The 23,331-nt window shown below is 39.2% G+C and overlaps 1 protein-coding gene across 1 annotated transcript; it reads right to left on the minus strand.

The window, feature by feature from the left end:
* Window positions 1-12,369: 12,369 nt before the first annotated feature.
* Window positions 12,370-23,193, minus strand: LOC139462038 (uncharacterized). The gene is made up of 3 exons (XM_071243539.1): window positions 23,156-23,193; window positions 13,353-13,814; window positions 12,370-12,796 (listed from the first exon to the last, which is right to left on the minus strand). Exons 1-3 carry the CDS (start codon window positions 23,187-23,189, stop codon window positions 12,552-12,554), a joined length of 741 nt encoding a protein of 246 aa, XP_071099640.1. The 5' UTR covers window positions 23,190-23,193; the 3' UTR covers window positions 12,370-12,551.
* Between the last annotated feature and the right edge of the window lie 138 nt (window positions 23,194-23,331).

Genomic DNA, 23,331 nt, shown 5'->3' on the forward strand with positions numbered 1-23,331 from the left:
ATATAGATAGCCAATTGTTAACCTGAAAAAAAAACACACACGTGAGCATTTGGTAGAAGTCAAGATAGGGAATTTCATAGGACACTGAGGTGCCAAATTTGGAAATGTCCCCCGCTTGTATACCATAAATTGTTTGAAAGCTGTATTTAGGCATTGAACGCTGTAAACCTAGCAAACCAAATTTTGAGCAGGAATCACATGACGCCCTTTGAGTGCGGTTCCGGTAAGGGGTATTTGTTCAATATAATGGTTCTCGATCGTGCTAAAAGGTTTCATAAAAGCATCAAGATATGCATCAGTACTGACATTAACAACATCAGCAAAGCATTATATTTTCATTATAAAAAGTAGTAAAGAAGAAAATCCCATTTGGACCTGAAAATGTGTTTTTTGAAAATATTTGCATGATGAGACAGTCAATACTGTCATTATCTCGGAAATCTTAGTACTTTGAGGATACTCAGATAGCAGACAGATTGATCAGTTGTTTAAGCAATGGGATGGCAATTTAATGGACCTGTGATTTTTCATGGAAAATGTTTAAGTGTCGGGTGCTGTTTCAAACCCCATCATACGTATTCATAATGGAATACTCGACTGGTAATATAAAATGAGATAAAAATATTGATCTGACGACAATTACATGACGGAAATAGGCGTAAGTGCCTTAAGTTTATCACTTTAATCAATCTTTTTCCATTATGACTACACCAGAGGCCTTTGTGTTTTCACGGTTTGAGTACAGACAGGTTTTTTGCTTAACAGTTAACATTATAGTTGTTACTTGATGTGCATAATACAAAAAAATCCCATATATAATATTTTGAAACTGTCAATGATGAAAGGATTTTACATGTTTTGGTGTTATGACATATTTAGAAATGACCTTTTAAGTACACTTGCCTTAAATTACGATATGCTTGACATTTTCTTAAATTGTATAATACATTATTATGACTTCGACATTTAACTTCTAAATAATAACAACTTCGAAATCGAGGGGTAATTCTAATGTAGTTGTCGGCATGAATCTCAAATAATTTTTAGTTTTCAACAGCATAAAGTTTTTAGACTTGACTTAAATTAACAATACCAAATCTGCTGAATTTCTTTTTAGCGTTGTTGTAATTGACGGCCAAAAGAAACTTTACTTCTTTAAAAATTGAAATTGCAAAAATGTAAAAACACAGGTTCAAACTAAATAAATTCACCAGAACTGACACCAGACACCAGAATCACGCGAACGGCCCCTGGGCATGATACAGATGGGAGCCATCCATGCCCACATTGCAAGAATTGCTGTAACTAACCTGATGCAACGTTACAGACAGAGCGGGCAGACATCAGACAAGGGTAACTACGCCCAATGAAGGTCAGTACTGAAGGTCAGAAGGACGAATGACTCAGGGATCAATTAGGGCTTACAGACAGTGCAACATTGTCGTCAGAGATTGAGATGGGGTTGGCAGCGACCTGACTGGCAGAGGGTGATGAAAACGGTTTCTGTCTGTTCAGAGCTGATGGAAGGCAACATGTTTACCACCGAAGGGGTGAACGAACAGAAGCATGTTGCGTTCAGGAGGTCGTGCCGGCTCGTAGAGTTGGTGTTATGGTGTGGGGAGGAATTTGTGGGCAGGAGAGAACATCAGTGGTCATCGTTAATAAAAAATTGAGGGTTAGTGTTACATGACATTCTGAATCCGATTGTCCGACCATTTCTAAAACAGTTGCCACGTGGTGTCCTTCATTAGCATGACACTCTCCCTACAGCCCGAATCGTAAAGCACTTCCTTGCAGCCAACAACGTCAACGTGTTGCGATGGCTTGCACGCTCCCCATACATGTCCCCCATCAACTACAGCAACTACATATTACAGCCAACCGACAAGAACTGAACTAGGCAATTTGATACGAGATGTTCAAGGCCATGTGAGTTGAATTGAATTGGGGTCGCTGTACCATTTTTCCGACATACTGATTTGCTTTGATGACAGTCCATCTTCATGAGACCCCATGAAAAGGTTCGGGTTAGTATTAGTCTTCAGCAACCTGTGCTTTTCGTAAGAGGCGACTAACAGGATCGAGTGGTCAGGCTGGCCCCCTTGGTTGATGAATGTCATCGTATCCCAATTATTTAGATCGATGCTCATGATATCTCTGAGTGCATCCACACGAGGAACTCATCCTGGCAGAACCTGAAGTGCAGGCATCATCATCATCATCATCATCATCATCGTTATCAGCATTGCGTAGAACCAATGAATTAAAGTAATTTAATACTACATGTCATTATACCTGAGCTTGAGTTGTACATTTCAATATTATAAAAAAGTAAAAAGTATGTGAAGGTTATTGGAAACCAATCTCATGAAAATCTTTTGCTCCTGTTCTAAGCCTCTGTGTGTGGATATCGTTACACCCCACTAGGAAGACTTATTGGAAAGAAATTACATGTTGATCATATAAACATAATTTTAAGTATGACGAGAGAGTTAATTATTCATTCATATACGACATATCGGCAATATTTACACCAGATAATGATGAGTTATCTGATGAAAGTGCAGTGTAATAGGCCCAATAACTGCCTTTTGATGAAGATGTCCCCATGGAGTAGTTTCAGGTGACAGTTTCAGGCTGAAGGTGGCGTAAAGGGACTAAACTTTAAGACATACATTGTAACTTGTCCCACAATAAAATGGGGATGATGCGTCCCCAGGACATGCTAGATGGTCCGAAGAGATGGTGCTGTGAAAAAATCATTGTACAGCTTCTACTTTCACAGAGAAAGTAATGGGACTATGCGTGTCTTGAATACCTTGTGGAATTACTACCATGTGGATGCTCAAAGACAATCTTAGAACCCCCCCGCCAGAAAAACAAGTTCAATAACATGTATATTCAAACGTTTGATTTTTAAAACTTTATACAGCCTATTCCACACGACAAACTTAAGGAAATACTTCATTCCTTGATCCCTGAGGTATTTGTGACCATAGATATAGTTACATCTCTATCTTCAGAAGTTCAGAACTAATGCCAAAAGTAAAAGTAAATGTCTTCTGACGCTACTGTGAAAACATTATGTGAAATGCTGGTCTTCCTCATTGATAACATCTACGTAAACTTTTGGGCTAAGACATTTAGGCAAGAAGGTTTTAGATCGGACCAGATGACACAACGATGATGTCAAGGTGTTTTTTTCGGATATATATGTTTGACAACAATACATGTACGTGGGGCGGTCGGGTTGCCTTGTGGTTAAAGCGTTCGCTCGTCACGCCGAAGACACGGGTTCGATTCCCGACATGGGCACAATGTGTGAAGCCCATTTCTGGTGTCCCCCGCCGTGATATTGTTGGAATATTGCTAAAATTTGCGTAAAACCATACTCACTCACATGTACGTGCGCTAACAGGAGTACTTTCATCAGACTAACGTCTAACCGTTTTGTTGAATTTTGTTTATATGTCCCAAAATGGTTTTCACAGGTGGGATGTGTTCATAAAAAGGTTAACAGATTGAGGCCAAAAAAGATTTCAGGCAATTGAAGAGTCTCATCTGAGTACTGGAGATCAAATGATCACGTGGGATTTAAAAAATGGGTTTCATGATATTGCTATTTAGGAGTTCCAGACTTATGTCGGGATTTCTCATCGAGACCAGTATTAAGTGTGGACTGTTCTCCCATTTGGTCTTAATGTAAGTCTGTTCTATTTCCAAAAGGTAACACGTGAGGTGGTGACCCGCTTCTTATCATTAGGCTTAAGGGTAGCCTCATATATTGATGACGGCTTGCTTTCTGATCTATGTGCCAGTTGAGATTCTGTACTGAGTTGTTTGGGGAAGTTAGGTTTGCAGTTCAACTTCGAAAAATCGTCCATCAATCCAGGGAATGAGAAGGAATTTCTTGGAGACTTGGTTGTGTCAAGAGGAGCCGCTGGAGAGCTTGAGTAGCAAATACCAAAGTATAAACTACGGAAATTTGGACATGACTTGAATAGAGTTCTCAAGAGGAATGAGTTAAGGGCTAGAACATTAGCGTGAGTTGCTGGTTTGTTTGTGTATGTCTATAGGATGTTGGCAACAAAGAAATATTTGGACGATATACTGGAGTTGACTGATGAAGTCAAAGCACATACAAGGACAAATATTGACAGACGACAGCCATTGGTGTTGGGCTGCAGTGTTTCGTGGAATTCCTGCTCAGGGTTTTTGGGACACCCAGGTTTCACACGAATCTGCTAACTTCAGGGAGTTACTGACTGAACGTACACATGGGTATTTTTTAGACAGAAACTGCATATATAGTTTCATTCAGACAACATATTGACAGTGGCTTACTTAAACCACTGAGATGGTCCTTGCAGAAAACTGAAAGGAAAGAGCCTTGGAGTTTTAGGTAAACATAATCGCAAAACATGTGCAGGGAATCCATAATTGAGAAGCAGACATCTTGTCCAGACTGAACCCGCAGTACGAATGTCAACTACACCAAAACGTAGACAAGCTCTCATGTGTCACCACGTGGTACAGATTCAATACGGTAGTAGACACACATCAACCAATGTACAACAGCAGGTTGTTAGACCCGTTCACATCTGGCATATATGCCATAGTGCAACAGGGCTGGGGAGAGCTGAATAATGTTTGAATAATCTACCATTCAAGATAATTCCACAGATTCTGGACACGGAGAAGGCCAAAGGAGTTCACGGCACACTAATATCACAGCTGTGGAACAGTCAGCCATGGTTTAGAAAGTACATATGCTTGTGGCTCAGCCATTCCAACTTCCAACTTCAGAACAAACCTTCCTCATGAGGAACGCAATGCCAGAGCAGGAACTTCCGATGGAAAATGTTTGCCCGGAGACTTTGTGGTCACAGATACTCTTGTCGGAGGGCTGGTCAAGTTCAGTGCAGAACAGTTACCCCTCAGTCTGGCCAAGGAGACGTTAGAGTTATGATATGCTGTTAGACAAATTGAATGCATATTGTAAGAAAGTTGGTGCCCCATTCCCTCAAGTTCCAGCAATTATACTCTGCAAAAATTAAACTCAAATGTAGTAAAATCGTAAATATCTGACACGCATACAAATTGAATAACAACATTCGGTTTCTGCATGGATTGGGGTTGAGTTGCGTGTAGAGATTGAGGTTCTGCGGAAATTTGGTGAAAAGATGGAAAAGTCGCAGAAACACAATCACGTGAGAACCTGGCTCTGAAACACAATAACATGACATATACATACAACATCACTTGTTGGACAATAAAAAAACGTTGGGGTTTTCATTTGCATGTCATCACAATCTTACAGCAACTGAACAGCGAAAATATACCACGACTGACGGAAGCCCAACGCAACAACGTCATCTTCAGCTGTAGACAGGTTTTCCTACGTAGCACCAAACACCATTACAAGACCGTCTATCCGACACAGACAATACTTGACCTTCCCAGATCCGGTCGAACCCGTATCACACCTTAAGCAGAAGAGAGATTCATACGGCTACGTCACGTACGTGAAAGAATCACCACGGCCCCCTCTACAACTACGGCAATACCAGGATTGCGTAGGATATTAGCCCAGACAGTGAGAAATCGTTTACCCGCTGATGGTATTCGTGCTAGACGACCAGTTTGATGTGACGGACCTGCATCGTCGCTGCGACGTCAGTGATGTCAAGGTTACAGAGTATGGCCACAACCACGATAGAGACAAGTTTGGTTTAGTGACGAGTCACTTTTTATGCTTCGCTGTGCGGATGGTAGCCGTGGTGTTTACAGGCGTCGTGGGGAACGTTATGCACTAAACTGCATACAGGAAGTGGTTGTGGTTTAGTGATGATGTGGGCAGAGATCTCTTACACTGGTAGAACAGACTTGGTGCAACTTCTTGGGAAGTAAAAGGCACAAATATTTTCGGTCACATGTCCTTCCCATTATGCAACAAGCGAACGTTATTTTACAACAAAACAACGCCCGACCTCACACAGCATGACTGACAACATCCAGGTCTCCAGATTTAAACCAAATCGAAAATCGACAAAACCCAATCGAAAATAGGATGTACTGGATCAACGACTGTGAGCACGTCAGCAACAAGGATCTGATTACTTCCACGCGGCTACGATGCAGTTTTGTTTTGTGGCCAGATATACAGATGATCTTCACCTTGAAAATTCATTGTTCCATGTGTGCCATATGGAAACTGGGTCAATGACAGTGATGTATGCCAATTTTGAAACAATCGATTACCATCTGTTGATTATTTATATGATCTATAAAATATACATTTAAAAATAACTTTGGTGTTTGTTTTTTTGCAGAGTAAATTTTTCGGGGAATTTCTCTGTGTCATTACGGATAAATCACGGATATTACGGATAAACTGCCTGCTCCACAGATAAAGTCTGCCATAGCAGCACCTGAGAGGTTTCTGGGAGGCTGTGGGGATAGGTGACTTTGCAACTAACATCAGCTGTTTGAGCGATGCACTCGTGAAATCCGGAACTGACGTGGTGAGACCTAAATCTAAGGTAATACTTGTGCATACATGTTAGTGTCAAATGAACATGTCATGGCCTCAAAACCCACACCTGTCGATGAAGGATATGCGCGAGAAAACACTTGTGTTTTTAGCCTTCACGGCAATGTTAAGGCCATCAGATGTGGCGCCACATGGCACATGGTACAACGACTGACAGTGACAGGTCAGGTTTTACAGTATCCATTCAGCCTGTGTCGGTTGAGGTTATAGACCCCGCTACAATGCTAAGAGACTAAATAAAGAAGATCTAAGCACCCGCAAAGTTGTCAGTGGACAACGTCTCTACAAAGGATCAACCTCAGCACAGTGGCTTGTGTTCTGAATGGTGTTCTGGAACGAGTTGGTCTTAGAAGTTGAGGAGTTAGTGACAACAAAAGTTATGAAACTAGGCAGATTGAAGACAGAGAACGTGTTCTGTGAGCATTATGTTCATGCAAAACCATCAATGTCGACAACAGTGTCAATCCTATGCGTAGAACATCTGTATATCATGACTCTTGAATGCGTTTATTTGCTTGCCTATTGACTTTCGTATTTTCCGATTGTTCAAGTTCTTAAATCGACAGTTCGGAAATGTATTCTCAGGTCCTGATGATAGATATTATTTCTCTCGGTTAAGGCACTTTATGTACTTTCATTAATAAACGTTGGATTTGAGGGACGTCTGTTTTCGTAAATTGTAGTCACAATTCCAACAAAGGGGATAACGCTTACCTCCTTATCTTGAAGTACTAGTAATTATATTACTTCCAGAGATATCTTACCTTGCCAGGGGTGGACTTTGGACTTTATTCCTGTTGTATACAAAGCGGTTTTGAAGTGAATTAATACCTTACAGTATAATGCACTTCATGTACTTTAGTTAATAAACGTTGGAATTGAGTGACGTTAGTTATCGTAAAGACCAGCCAAACCGCCGCATATATTTCATATTTCGAGGATTCAGAGTGAGGATTCACAGAATAGTCTGTTTCACAATTCCTGAACCATATTATTTCCCCTTCCACCCAGCCCTCACTGTCATGCTATAGCTCTGATTAAAGGAAGTCTAGATTGTCCACAGGTTCAGTCAGAATCTGCAATCTCATTTTGTGCTCCTTCTCAATTAAAATGTGGTTTGTTTTTATCAAAATGTAGTATTTTTCTATCTTAATTATATATTTTCAGAGACAGAATGGTGGAGTGTCTTGTGACACTTGTGTGTGTCACAATCTGACACAATCAAGGCTCCATTTAAGGAACTTAATCTAACAAGTTGACGTGAAAATCTAGCTGCACCAGTGGTCCCATAAATGTATCTTAATAATATACTCGCCGCAAAGAAACCATAGAAACATAAAGAAAGGTACGTACACAGAGTGTCTTTATTCTTATCACAATATTCTGCACGAGACAAATGGTGCATCTCGAGTCATGGATCTATTAGGTCAAATGTGATGCGTTCGTGAGCATAGGTTCACACAAAATACCAGTATGTTCATTTGTGCATCGAACCAATTTAATATCTCTTGAATATGAGTAAGTGTTTATAGAATAACCAGCATGTATGGCGTTCCTTTAGGCGTTGAGTATACTATCTCATCTCAAAATTGGGTAAAATTCCTGAGGGCTGTTGACCTGTTAAAGGTCGTTTCAAATACTGAGCTGGGAGGCGATCAGACAACTCTTCTTCGCTTGTACAGGTCATTAATGCTCTCTAAGCTAGGTTATGGTTCCATTGTCTATGGTGGAGCCTGCAAAAAGCAACGCTATACACCACCAAGTCCTAAGGCTCTGACTTGGAGCTTTTAGGACCTCTGCAGTGGACAGTCTGTATGTGGAGGCTGATGAACTTTCCCTTAAATGTTACACTATCACTATCACTGCAATACATCAATCACTAAATTGTATTTAAACCAATCAGACCCAGCATTCAATCGTGCTTTCAGCTTTCTGTATGAAAACCTTGAAATTTGTCAAATCTGGTTCCGCTCCTCAGAATCAGAATTCAACCACACATCAGCTAAAAGAAATCTTACTATCATATCACCTCACTGACTTCTGACTTCTCCTCCCTGGCAGATGACTAAGCCAGAGGTAGACCTTGCCCTCACCCAGTCGTAAGAATACGACACAAGTCAACAGGAATAGAACCAATTACGAACAAAATATAATGCTCACAGATCCATTGTTACAGACGGTTCCAAGAATGATGGCAAAGTTGCAAGTGCCACTACCCTTGGATCCAAGACTATTTCACCAAGCATCCCAGATAATAGTTCAACTTTCAATAACAACTTTGACCTATATTGACAACAAAACCATTGTAAAATCTCCATCATATTTCAGATTTACTGCCTTGCTTCAGGCACTTATAAGTGTCTCTCCAATCATCCTATAATCCTAAACGTTTTAAAACTGAACATTGATCTTTCTATGGCCAATGTGACATCGCCTTTTCTGGACAAGTCATGGAAGGTAACTCAAAAGCTGATGATGCAACTGAAACAGATATGGACAAACCGTTATCTCCACTCCTAATTCCGCAGGGTGATTTCAAACCAACCATCAGGAGTTATACTCGGGATCTTATGCAAAAAAGGTGGAATACCCAGGTAGGAGTCAATAAACTTCATGAATCTAAACCACCAATACGGTGATGAAAATGATCTGTGTCATAGATGTTGAATATGTATGTGAGTAACAAGTGATTGTTCTTTAATTTGGTCTGATGCTTTTGTCAACAGAAATTATTAAAAAAACATAAAACGATTGTCCCCTTGTGTGACACGTACATGTATGCCTTTCATAATCGATGTAACTATCGACAACCAGGGTGGTGGTTATGGTGGTGGTGGGATATAAGGTTGACAAATCTGATTGGATACGAGCTAAAATAGTTGAACAAGCTGATTATATACTAATTAGGAAGGCTCTATGACTTTATTATATCTTCATAGGCACAGACGGGATGTAATACCATTGATCTCTGTTGATCGAAGGCTTGCGACTTCGGATTTCTATGGGTTTTCTTTTCGTGAAGACCTCATGTTTGGTAGAGGGGATTTGGACTTTGTCAAACTGAATTTGATGGCTGGGGAACTTTTGCCCTCTTCTTTGGCTGTTGAAGTTTAATGCTCTTTGATGCCCGTACCCAAATGCACGAGTCACCAGAGTCACAGTTAATCTTGTAGCTCACTCCATTGTAGGGTGCCTTTTTGGAGGGAGGGTTACTTGGCTGTAGTCACTCCAGCTGAATAACGGTGCAAGATATTACATCGAAACGTCGCTAAATGCAATACGCCAAAAGTTGTTATCCATAAAGTTGTATGTTTTGTTATTTACTCACCAACATCTAGAATGTCAATCAAACAGCGTTACAGTAAACTACGGATATAACGAACTCAAAGGGACCACTAATTTTAGTTCGTTATAACCGTAGTTCGTTATAAGCATATGTACAGCATAACTACAGCAAATAGTCGGGACAAAAAAGTAAGTTCGCTATTTCTGTCAGTTCGTTATAAGCGTGTTCGTTATGAACGTAGTTTACTGTATATTCCACCTCCAAGCTGGGTTCTGTTTACCTTAATAAAGCTAATATCATGGATAGTCTGTTGAGAAAGTTACTTTTGTAGAGTCACGCAGCACATTCTACATGATGGAAACCTGCAAATTATCGAGCTTCTTCCAGACAAACCAGTGATTGATATCATGTTTGTTCCAAGTTGCGGTCAGTAATGGTCCAGCTATATCATGCCAGGTGTGAATAGTCGACCAGACACACCAATGATAGATATTATGAGGAACATTTGACGATGAAGTAACTGAGCCTTAACCATCTAATATAACAAGCTCAGGTCACTGGGAATTTATTCTAATCTGGAATCGCTAAGGGAGAACACATGTGCCACATGTATGACAAATAATGATCGATTTGGTGCAGGTTTATTGAGAAGAAAGGCCACAAGAAAAACATGTATACATATCAAATAACAGGTGTGTAAGTCTTAAAGGAATCAATATAAAGTTCCAGTAGGACAGGTGTGTGGATATTAAGGAATATATCATGTAAAATGACAACAAGCGTGCTGGTATTAAGGCTATAAATATTAAGTTCCAAAAGCATCAAGTGTAATTATTAAAGGAATAATTATCACGAGCAAATAACAACATATGTATTGGTATTAAGGAATCATTATATATGAAATAACAATAACAACAGGTGTGAAGGTACTGTTGGAATGAATATCACGTTCAAAAGAGTATAGGTATTAAGAAAAGATACATCAAATAACAATTACAACAGGTGTGCACGTATTATGGGAATCAATAACACGTTAAAAAATGTATAGATATTAAGGCAATACTGGCGCATCGGTGCGTGACAAATGTTTTCATCGGTTGATATGTTGTTCTGTGTTTAAACAAGCCTAGGGTTCATGCCAGAGGCGCGTAGAGAACTCAACTCAGGATAGTTGTTGACAGGTTCTTGTCGAAAGTGAAGTTATGACGGACCATCAACGACAAAAAAATAAGTATCGAGAACTAACAGATCGTTTTCAACTGAGAAAGACAACCTTCTAGCCAACGTCAAGACGCCAGTGGAGTGTACACGGTCCGACTCGGTTTATCTAGGTGGACTTAAGGTGTATGTGTTGTATGAGATTATTTTATTTTAATGGCATTGTAGCTGTACAGATGAAGAACACAAATATTGACATGATGAAATGAGATTGTCCATTATATATACTAGTTTTATACGATATGATAGTTCTGTGGATGTGTACAGCTAAAAAAGATTGAGACCACGCCTGCTATCTGCCATGTCAGCCAATAGGCACACATGTCTGATTACCTTCTCTAACCACAGGTCGTGGCATAATAAAAGAAATTGTCTTGAAGGCCAATATATAGAAAATTGGAGATCTGACATAAGCTCCTCATCTAAGTGTAAATACTATAAGATAATCAAGGACACTACAGAAAATGTTTGTTTGTTTGTTTAACGCCGCACACAGCAATATTCCAGCTATATGACGGCGGTCTGTAAATAATCGAGTCTGGACCAGACAGTCCAGTGATTGACATCATGAGCATCGATCCACGCATTTGGGATAGGATGATATGCATCAACTAAGTCAGCGAGCCTGACCACCCGATCCCGTTAATCGCCTCTTACGACAAGCATGGTTGCCTTTTTCGGCAAACTTGGTTTTCTGAAGACATATTCTATCCCGAATCTTCTATAGGAACAATAGAAAATGAATTGTATCAACAAAATCTGCCTAATAAATGTATTTTTACTTAATACAATTCAAACTTTGGGACTGTCAGTTGAGCTTGGTAAGTGGCATCCCCCTTTTTGGCCCCTGTTTAGAGGGAAAATGATTTTTTTATGCCAATCTAATAAATAATTTCTATCTTTTTTTCTGCAAAGTATTCGCAAACAAATAAATATTATACTCGTCTCTAACATTTCCATCATACTGTCTAACGAGGCTTTCGATGTTCAATATGAAACATTTATTTCAAAGTAAAAAATACCATTATATTAAATGCATATGAAGTAAAAATACCATTACATTAAATGAAATAAAAAGACCCCTAATAAATAACCTGCTGCCCTCGGTCCTATCCCACACAATGAATGCTTGTCAGTTAATAATCGACAACTTGAGGCTTATTCAGTGTTGATACTAATACACCCCAGTCACGAGATGTTTGCTCAAAACACCCAATAGAGCTACATAGGTAGGACTATATTTAGCAGTGATTTAATAGAGGCAAGTGTTCTTGTTATCTTAATGTCTCTAGACAGAGCTCGAGGGATCCATGTTATTGGAGCATTGTGGTTGAAGTATGTGTGTCTCAACAGTAATTCAAAGTGGTACTCGGGACAGTTTGCTGATAGCACTGGTGAGTGACTAAGATAATCTTAGGTTGGATTTTTCCTCGAATAGACGGCTAGTGAATCTTGTTCAGTCACAATGTCCAATGTCGACATAAGGAGTATCTTTTACGCATTTCTCTCTATCCATGTTTCCCAAGTGTTGTCAAGGTCGATATCAACGGATCGTGATCGTTCGAAGTATAACTGGCAGATGTTGGTCGTGTACTGGTAGCTGATTGACCTGCAACCGATCATGACTTGACAACTCTTGATGCACTTAAACTTAGAGTTGGACGTCAGTGAAGACAGCATTTTGCGTGTACTCCAACCATTTGGCACGACCCGCTCAAAATAATTCCCAGCTTCGCCATCTAAACAAAGCATACCAATAGGAACATATGTTTCCTTTTTAAAACGTTTTGAATAAAAGAAATAATTCTCATTTTATTAAGTCTAGTTTGCAACACCAATATAGAATATGACTATTGATAGTAAACCATAACTAGTCGCCTACGGTATCGTGGAATAAGACCAGTTTGTGAAATATGCTTACAGATGATATCCGTTTTGTACTTTTAAACTGAAGTGATGTAATGCAATATTGTCCTACAATATAATCTTGTTGGATCGATTTGGAAAGTATAAATAATACGTTTATATATTTCGTTTAAACACATGTCATCCTGACTTGAACCATGCGGTTAAAAGTCGACAGCAGGGAATAATCACAAAATATCCTTAACATTTTTGTATATCTTAGCATTATTAGAAATATTTATTTCCATAAGTTCACTTCTGCACAATTCATTTGTCGTTTACTTGATATGGTAACTGTAAATCTAACTCAAAAGATATTTTACTACCTAATGGATATATCTAAAGCACTACTACACATCTATTTCAGAGCTGTTGTTTGGTTCTACTCACCAAATTCCCAGTCAAATACGTGAATGTAAGTGGATCCGACGGCCAAATATTGGACATCAAAGTCCCTTTGCTCATCGGTAGAGATGAAGATCTGTTCCCCAACATAAGCTCCGTGACCGACGCTAAGCAATCTACCAGTCCAATTGATCCACATTGGTCTCATCTCATTGCAGTCCAAGAACAGGTACCATGGTGAATATGTGGTTGTGCAGCCACTGCACGGTTCCATCAAACATTTATGATTTGCCCATCCACCAAGCAAAACAAAGGCGGACTTGGCAGTGGAAAAGTCAGGACCGTCATAGAGATTTATCCTCCCATCGGTGCATCCCTTGACCCGGAACAGAATCGATGAGATATTCTTGACGTCAACGCCGTAGTCATGTGTGTTGTACATGATACTGTTTCCGGTTGTAATGACGTTGATGTTGGTTGAGGAACCACAGACCAGTAAGTAGAATCCTGTAAAATAAATTCAAGTTATTTAATTTATCAAAATTTTTCAAAAACGAAGAATAAAAGAACCTGACGCCCGACATACCGCTCATGATGTGATGTTCCATACCCATCTGTTCGTTTACCTGTAGAGAGCTGTTCTGATAAGGTATCTGACTGAACCCTTTATTCGATAAGTATAATAAGTATACCCCATGTTTAGAGGAGCCATGGGAAATACATCGTTTGACATATTATCCATTCATAGTATCTGTATTAAAGGCTAGCCAATTATATCCTTGGAATGTTTTGTTACACGTGTTACATGAGTGTTACAGTATGCCAGATTTCTCTAGTGGACTACAGTTGACTTTAACTTACACTTCACTGATTTTGATATCATTAATCCCCAGATTAACACAATTCGATGATACAGTAATATTACAAATTGAACGAATGATATCAGTATTGGTGTCTGATTGACCCCCGTAAAGATCAGGGCTTGAATTAGTCTTCATGCTTGTTATAAAAGACGACTAAGGGTATCGAGTGGTCAAGTCAGGTATCGAGTGGTCAAGTCACTGACTTGGTTGATGCATGTCATCGTATCCCAATTGCAAACATGTTCAATACATTGTATGTCGTTGTTGTGAGACGTTGAGTCGTTTGTTCTTACCCCCACTTCAAGGCCATATCAACTGTCACACAATTACATGATATCAATGAAGCAAATAGTTTTATTCGGGCGTGAAATATAACAAACTGGTATTTCTTGTTAGGTCAATTAGGAGATAAACCTACTGTGCTTTGAAATTTGATGTAGTCCCACTGTAGAGTAGATACTCTTATTAAGTTTTGAATGTATAAATAGGACGTATCTACCATGATGGCAACAACGCGTTGAAAACGGTGCTCTCTTGCAACGCGTAACAACATAGGGTACACATGTCCCCAAACTTAGAACATTCCGAAAGGTGGTCACAGGTATTTAAATTTGCAACAAATATTACTAAAGTTCAGGATAAAAAAAAATGCCATAGTCTCGAAAATAAGTCTTCAAAACACATAGTTTTTCAAAAATAGCTTGACAAATAACCTTCCAAACTTTGTCAAAAGATAGATGCTTTAATTTCATAGCAACCTGCCGTGAACTGTTTGTACCCACCAAGTCACTTCTTGGAAATCGAACATGCCATTTCCATTGTAGGGGTGACAGGTTGTAGAAATAGTTTAAAAAATGCTTAACGAATATATTTCTACAACAAACTGTATAAATTTACACTCTACTATTTATTTTACATGTTTAAGTCTTATTAGTTAGTTAGCAATTCCCCCCAGTAAATAATAAAAAATCAAAATAAACGCCTCTCCACCCCGACCATGCATGTGGCAGAACTTGACCTACATCACGGTTAATCACACCGTACAACTCATAATGGCTGACAATGTCTTTGTTTACTTTGCCTCGGACAATTAAGTTTCATGAAGCAGGATGACAACCCCGATCTATGATGTGGTTCAACATTGACCTGTAGATGTACTGGGGCGGCCGGGTAGCCTTGTGGTTAAAGCGTTCGCTCGTCACGCCGAAGACCTGGGTTCGATTCCCGACATGGTTACAATGTGTGAAGCCCATTTTTGGTGTCCCCCGCCGTGATATTGCTGGAATATTGATGAAAGCGGCGTAAAACCATACTCAGTCAGTCAGTCAGTCATAATAATGTGCAGAATACAAATAGTTAATGGCAATAATTGGATCTGGCTATGATAAGAGTATTTTACAATAGGCTTCCCGACCGCCCCTTATGCACATGAAGTAAGAAATACAATTTTGACTTTTTAGCATAAAATCCTGTCTGTACTCAAACCTTCTATACATAAAGGCTTGTGGCCTAAATATATTGGAAATAAATTGATTGAAGTGATAAACCGATCGCACTTATGCTTATTTGCACCACGTAACTGTAACTGTAGCCGTTTCAGCTCTGTATCTTTAACTTTATTTTAGTTGACCATCCCATTATAAAGTTTGTGATAGAGATCGGAACAGTGCTCGAAAACTATTACTTCAAACAGCAAAAGCAACAAAAGGTCATGTTTCGGGGTAAGATCACAGATCCACTCTCACCCCATTGCCTTAACAACTGTAGAACTATGAACTGAAGATAAATGATCGATATGTCTGGTATTCGAGTACGCGCCTCAAAGTTAAAGAGACAATGAAAGACAGTTTCAGAACGAGTGGGATGTACTACATGTTACGAACCTTGCTAACATTCGTAGGAATCTTACAGTGGTCTCAGAGCGCGTCACGCAGCTCTTGCACAGTTCCACATTTGACACCTCTGTGACTAAAATGATAACTGACGCAATGCCCTATTTTGACTTGTACCAAATGTTGACCAATTGACTTGCTTTTGCGTGTATTTGTGACGTGTGCTACCGGTTGGGCAGGGTGCGTTCACGAGCAAGTGGTGTCGTCATTTTTTATGGTGATTTATTGGGGCATGCTTATGATGTTGCTGGAATCGTAGAGTGAATTCTGCTTTTTGCGGATATTTTGTAGTGATTATGGAAAATGTTTTGCCGCTTATATTTATTCGATACGGGCAAATATGGTACAACATATTTTTGTTTGAGGTAGCTAACATACTAACAAGATTCGCTTTCACGCATGGTACACAGTTACTGGTGTACATTTCTCTCAGTACATGGTACCTACTACATGAAAATATAAAACGTGAACGCCAGAGAATAATCACTCTGGATGACTTTGTCTTGCCTGAGGTGTTCGCGAAATGGTAAGGGTATCATGCCCTTCCGGTAGCACCGGCCACTCACACAATTACGATAAAAAGTCCGTTGCCTGACGCCGCACAACGGTACTCATGCTGTTCACTCTTAGTGGCTGTTTGAAGATTCTTCCTGCATGATCTGCAACTACTTGATAATTAGTAATGATGAATAAAGTTGCTTGGTTTATACTCAATTCAATTCTTTTTTTCTGCACTTGAAGCTAGTGGCACAAATCCAAGAATAACATAATATAATGGCAATGAGAGATCAGGTTGGTACACACTAGGATAGTAAAATCCCTTACATACTCATTTCTTTCACAGAGGAAAACATGTTGTATTTTATTACGTTAATGTTTCAAATATCCTGTTTAGGTGTTGCTGCTTCACAATTTGGGTTTTATGGACAAATAACTGGAACTTAAACTTAAGCATAAACCGTACAATGAGAGATCAGATCGGTACACGTGTAGGATTTTAATAATCCAATAATAGAGGAAAACACATTATTTATTCAAATATCCTATTTAAATATGTGTTGATACCTCACATTAAGGGCTTAATGGACACAAATGGAATTAAACTCAAATGCCGAATATTAACCATCGAATGAGAGATCTTATATGCATTTCTAAGCGTTAATTCATTCTCGGCCACATCAGATTCTACTGTAATTTGCGTATTAATAAAGCTGTGATTCACTATGCTCCCAATTATACGTAACCCATGTATCCCTATCTTCTCTGATGATATTATTATACATACATATCTGTATATGTACAGCCATGATTCATGGATAACAATAAACTGGAAAATGATGAGTGTGGTCAAAGGAAACGGAGCTGTTGCAGCGGCCATAAAGGTTCTACTACACCAAATCAGAACTGGTTGTGACAGTGCGGCCTTCAGTGCAGATCAAGAGACATCTGCAGGCTGTGATTGGATGATATTGTGTAAGATTTTTATGTCTTTTAAATTTACATCCATCCAGCAATTAAAACTGCTCATATTTTTCAATATTTGGTGCTGACTTTTTTAACAAGATGACTTGTGCTTTATGTGAGCACAGATATTTTCAAGTAGGCGACATTTGGTGCGGAACTGGGGTTGGTGTGTTCAGCTTCCTGTACTCGGAAAAGGAGCTGACTAACCTAGCCAAAATTTGTGTTTTTATTGCAGCTTTAAGGCCAGACTGTGCATATATGTAAATGTAATGGCTGTTGAATGCCTAGTTTTTTTAAAAAAAGATATAACGTTACTATAGAAGTCTATGGGAAAACATTTGGTTGTGTGTAACCTGTAAAATGCACCATACTCTGTCTGTGATGAGTTTTGCACGTATTTATAGAGGAAACAAAGCAAGTTTCATACAGTGTTTAATCAGTGGCGGTCATCGTCAAGAGAGGCAACTCCCAACTCGTTTGGCGTAGGCAGCCCCCTAAATGGTATTTGCTATCCACGTAACAGTAGCCGTTATGTGTGAAGCAAGTAAACTGGCCCTGTATATCATCATGCAGTCTACTATTTAACACATAAATCCCGAATGTACTGCATATTTATTCCATAACTGTTATAGCCACACTGTCCCTGCTGTGTCCCGGTATATACCAAAGTTGGCAAAGGAAGTTTGTCTGTTTATAATTGAACGCGCAATATTCCAGCTATATCTATAATCGATCAGTAAATAATTCAGTCACCATACATAACCAACCGATCTATTTTGTCGCCTCTTACGAGAAACATCGATTGCTTGGGACCTACATTTTAACTACTGACGTTACATCCTGTGTAAGTTCTTTCACATATTTTTGTAACGAGTCGTACTGCATTTTTTGTAAAGGTAAAATAACCTGTAGTGACGTCATTCGACGGATACTTCGGCAATCATTATAATCACTAAGCAATTCGTATATCGGAGAAATCTAACGAAAAACGACACAAAAGAGTAAGTGAGTGAGTGAGTGAGTTGGGTTTAACGCCGCTTTTAACAGTATTCCAGTTATATCGCGGCGTGTCAGCTTAATGTGGGAGGAAAGCCCGAAGTAATGCAGGTTTCAGAGGTTTACCACTTCGGTGAAACCCACGAGCACGGGTATGGTGCTGACAAACCTAGAAACATAATCGGGGCGAACCGGGATTCGAACCCACAATCATAGGTTTCTGGCGTACCCAAGGGACGCAACTCTGCACAGCGAATCGCGGCGCCTTAGACGACTGGGCCAGCCATGCCCCCCAAAAGAGTAAGGATATTAAACACGTTAGTATCAATTTGCCCAACAAGGTTTTCTTCAGTGTGTGGTTGAGGGTTCCTGGAAAGTTAACGAATATTACTTATATACATTCGTTCACCAAAATATTGATACAGTGATCGAGTGTTTTCCTTATATCTGTCTATTGTATGAATTTGGGGTGGTAGTTAACACGTGAATATAACACACTTGAGTGCAAAGGTACCAATGATAAAAGCTCACATACTTTATTTTTTGTGTGCTTTTTCTTTTTCATATAGAACAGATGAACTCATATACCCAAAGCCCCGCACTCATACAGGTCTAGCTTAACCGAAAACACATATGGAGTGTTTAACCCAACATACAATCAGTCAAATGGCTGATAAAATAGACATAACCATTTGTTTCAAAACACATTTCGCAGGACTTCACCAAATTTGATATCATAACACTCCACTCCATTTCCGGCGCACTTGACATAATTACATATATACAACAATTTTGGATGTAACTAAACTTCAAGTCACAGCTTCACCTTGCCAACTTAGTTGCAAATTACCCATGTATGGTCGAACACAGTGAACATGCAACCTAGAGAAGTGTTAGCTACGCTGATTACACAGAAGTCTTAGAATCGGGTGGAATATTATAAGAAAATAGAAATACCATAGAGGTTACAAGTTGGTATACTTTGCACATCAAATTGGAGATTGTGAATTTGTTTTATGTCAGCATGCATGTACTTCGTTTGTGAGAACAATGTATTGTAGGATGTAGCACTTAAACACCTTAAACAGTGAATAAACTTGGACATTTTTTGCGTGAAATCTTTATTCTTTTCTCCTGAACTGCAGGCATTTCATGTAAATATATCGAATAGTAAAACTGGGTTGAAGGTCCCCATATCCACTGTGCAAGAAGATGACATTATCATGTACTCTATTTTTACAGAAGAAGAAGAAGAAAATATTCGATTAAGGTGTCGCATGATATACATACATAAGGTCAAACAGTTAAAAACAATTATTGTATATCATCCGGCCGATATGGCCTATGGGACACCAAATATCTCATAGGTACAAATAAAAGCACATAGTGTGCTAAAAACACACAAAAAAAGAAAAAAAAGAAAAATACATTTAAAATAAACGATGTAAAACGTGTAAGAGGCACGGGTGCGCGACATGTATCCCGCTTGCCGATAATTCATCGCATTGCATTAAGAAGGCGAGCTGGTCAGTAGGAGTCATAGCCACAAACAATAGGTTAATTAAAGACGCTTGATGGAATTAGTTATATCTTAGGTCCGAATAAAGGTCACAAATAACTAAAAAGTGCGTTTCGTCCTCAACTCTATCTAAGTTACAAAACTTACAGGTACGTTCTGTCAGAGGTGTTATAGGGCGATAGAATCGCCTAACTTCAACTTCTAACGGAAGAGTGCCACAACGAAGTTTAGCTAAACAGCTGCGGTTTGACCTCTTCCAGTTATTGTAGACATAAAAGGAAGTATGAAGCGTGTTCTTAAATAATCGAAATGTTCGGAGTTTATTACCGTTAGGCTGACCAGAATCGTTCCATAAGGCACTATGCCACCTTTCACCATCAATACTAATCAGTTTTTCTTTAATAATATGTAAATCTCTCGGTGAGACATTATAAACATCTAAACCAAGAAGCTGTAAACTATCAAGCATGTTTAGCACAGTGTTATCCCAGGATTTACTGAATTTTCTGGACCAGGCTTTAATGAGGCAAATCAAACGTTTGGGGGGTGCATTATTCAATTTTGACCAAAAGCGTGAGATATCGATTCTTTGTTTCGTTAGAGGTGATAGCCACCCCATTTCTGCACGAGTTGCCAAGTTAGGGGTTTTGAGACCAACTCACAAGTAGAAACGACACGCTTTTTTTGGACGGCGTTAATACATCCAAACTCACGATTACCCCAAATAGCAGAACCATAGGATAACACCGGTTGAACCAGATTATCGTACAATGAATTGAAAACCTCGAACAGCATTCCACCCATTACTTTAAATGTGCTAATTATAGCACCGAGCGCTCTACCCGCAGATTTAGCTATTTCTTTTGCGGTATAATTTAAGTCGAGATGTGCCTGGAACCAAAGCCCGAGGTATTTATAGCTCGGAGCGATGTCAATCAAACTTTCACCACAGTTAAACAAATAGGTAGTTTTTGCGACACTCGGAAGTCTATAATGAACGATCTTAGTTTTATTTAAATTGATTTTCAGTCTCCAATTTTTACACCAGTCCGCGACACAGTCCAACATAGACTGGAGAGAGCTCTCGTCAGGGGCTATAAGTGCAATGTCGTCCGCATATAATAATAAACTTAGCATTGTACCGTCGACGTCTATACCGCAGTGAAGATTGTTGATTTCATGCGCCAAATCATTAATAAATACGGAGAATAATTTGGGGAATAAGACGCACCCTTGTCTGACGCCGCTTGATACGGGGAACATGTCTGTAAGATGACCGTTTACCGACACACACAACTTAGTTCCTTCGTACATCGATCTAACTGCAAAATAAAACTTTCCGCCAATACCCAATTTTAACAGTTTATACCACAGACAGTTACGGTTCACCCGGTCGAAAGCTTTCATAGCGTCAATGTAACACACGAAAGTAGATTTCTTAATTGCCTTTCTGTTGTGACTGAGTAAAGTGTATACAGATGATCAGTTGTGCTCCTTTTTGCGCGAAAGCTATTTTGCTCTTCTGCAAGAATTTCGTTGTCGTCCAGCCATTTTGTAAAGCGGAGGTTTAATAAGTCAGAATAGAGTTTACACGGAATACATATCAACGATATACCACGGTAACTAAGAGAATCGTCGGCATTAGTATCTGGCTTTTTGATAGGGTTTACGATGCTTTTTTGCCAAGTGTCAAGTGTAAACTATCAAGCATGTTTAGCACAGTGTTATCCCAGGATTTACTGATTTTTCTGGACCAGGCTTTAATGAGGCAAATCAAACGTTTGTGGGTGGATTATTCAATTTTGACCAAAAGCGTGAGATATCGATTCTTTGTTTCGTTAGAGGTGATAGCCACCCCATTTCTGCACGAGTTGCCAAGTTAGGGGTTTTGAGACCAACTCACAAGTAGAAACGACACGCTTTTTTTGGACGGCGTTAATACATCCAAGCTCACGATTACCCCAAATAGCAGAACCATAGGATAACACCGGTTGAACCAGATTATCGTACAATGAATTGAAAACCTCGAACGGCATTCCACCCATTACTTTAAATGTGCTAATTATAGCGCCGAGCGCTCTACCCGCAGATTTAGCTATTTCTTTTGCGGTATAATTTATGTCGAGATGTGCCTGGAACCAAAGCCCGAGGTATTTATAGCTCGGAGCGATGTCAATCAAACTTTCACCACAGTTAAACAAATAGGTAGTTTTTGCGCCACTCGGAAGTCTATAATGAACGATCTTAGTTTTATTTAATTGATTTGCAATTTGCCAAGTGTCCGGACAAGTATTACACTCAAAACAGTAAGTAAAAATTTTAAGTAATAGAACAGCACATGTGTTATTTTTCAATGCTTCAGCTGGGGTTTGATCACTACCAGGGGACTTAACAAGCTTAGTACAGTTAATAACATTAACTACCTCCTCCCGTGTTTACGGAGCATTTAGACTGCTGACGTCATATTGCTGTGGGTTAGTAGAAGTGCTATTTACATCATATAAAATATTTCCATAAAAAAATTCATCAAACGAGTCAGTAGGATCTGCATTATACAATGAGCAATAATCAGTTTTCCATTTCTCCAGAACAACTTTTCTATCCGTAGCAACAGACCCATTTAGAGTTACCTCCCAGGGTATTGAGCCACGTCTATCGTTAGCAATACCGAGTTTACCAATGGATTTCCAAAACTCGCGGGAATGCTGGTACTTATCCATCAGCAGCTGTTGTTCCTGCAACTTCAATAACCGTTTTGATTTTCTCAACCGCTTATCAAAGGATTTCCTTACATTACGATACTTAACTTTCAACGATTACTTTAGAACAGGAGATCTGCATTTTAACCACTTACGCTCACAGTCTTTAACAATATCCCACAATGACTGTAGTTCGTCATGACTGTAGTTCGTCATTCTATATTTACATATACAGTCACGTCTCGTAAATCCGACAATCGGCTTTATCCGACACTAATGATGGGATATTTTTTTTTATTACGTGTTTATCACGCACCTTGATACTAGTTAATTTCGTTTATCCGACATACTCGTTAATCCGACATAATCACATGCAACCAACAATGTCGGATTAACGAGACTTGACTGTATTTACCTGTAATGATGTTGATGCTGAATCCCATCTTCATATTCACGCTTAGAAAATAATCGAATCAACTGGTTTAATACACATTTGTATTCTGCGTCTCCCGTCGAGAAATGTCTACCTCCAATTACTTTAAAACATCAACAGTTATGAAATCATATGGAACCAAATCACCATGGAAGTAT

This window comes from Haliotis cracherodii, unplaced genomic scaffold (genome assembly GCF_022045235.1).
Source record: "Haliotis cracherodii isolate W230 unplaced genomic scaffold, xgHalCrac1.p SCAF_15, whole genome shotgun sequence".
Lineage (NCBI taxonomy): Eukaryota > Metazoa > Mollusca > Gastropoda > Lepetellida > Haliotidae > Haliotis > Haliotis cracherodii.

What these genes read in the sequence shown, in the direction of transcription:
- LOC139462038 (XM_071243539.1), bottom strand. Translation starts at nt 23,189, where the DNA reads ATGAAGATGGGATTCAGCATCAACATCATTACAG. An exon ending in CAGCATCAACATCATTACAG is followed by an intron (nt 13,815 to 23,155) that starts GTAAATACAGTC and finishes TTTATTTTACAG; the next exon opens with GATTCTACTTACTGGTCTGT. An exon ending in CGTATTTGACTGGGAATTTG is followed by an intron (nt 12,797 to 13,352) that starts GTGAGTAGAACC and finishes TGCTTTGTTTAG; the next exon opens with ATGGCGAAGCTGGGAATTAT.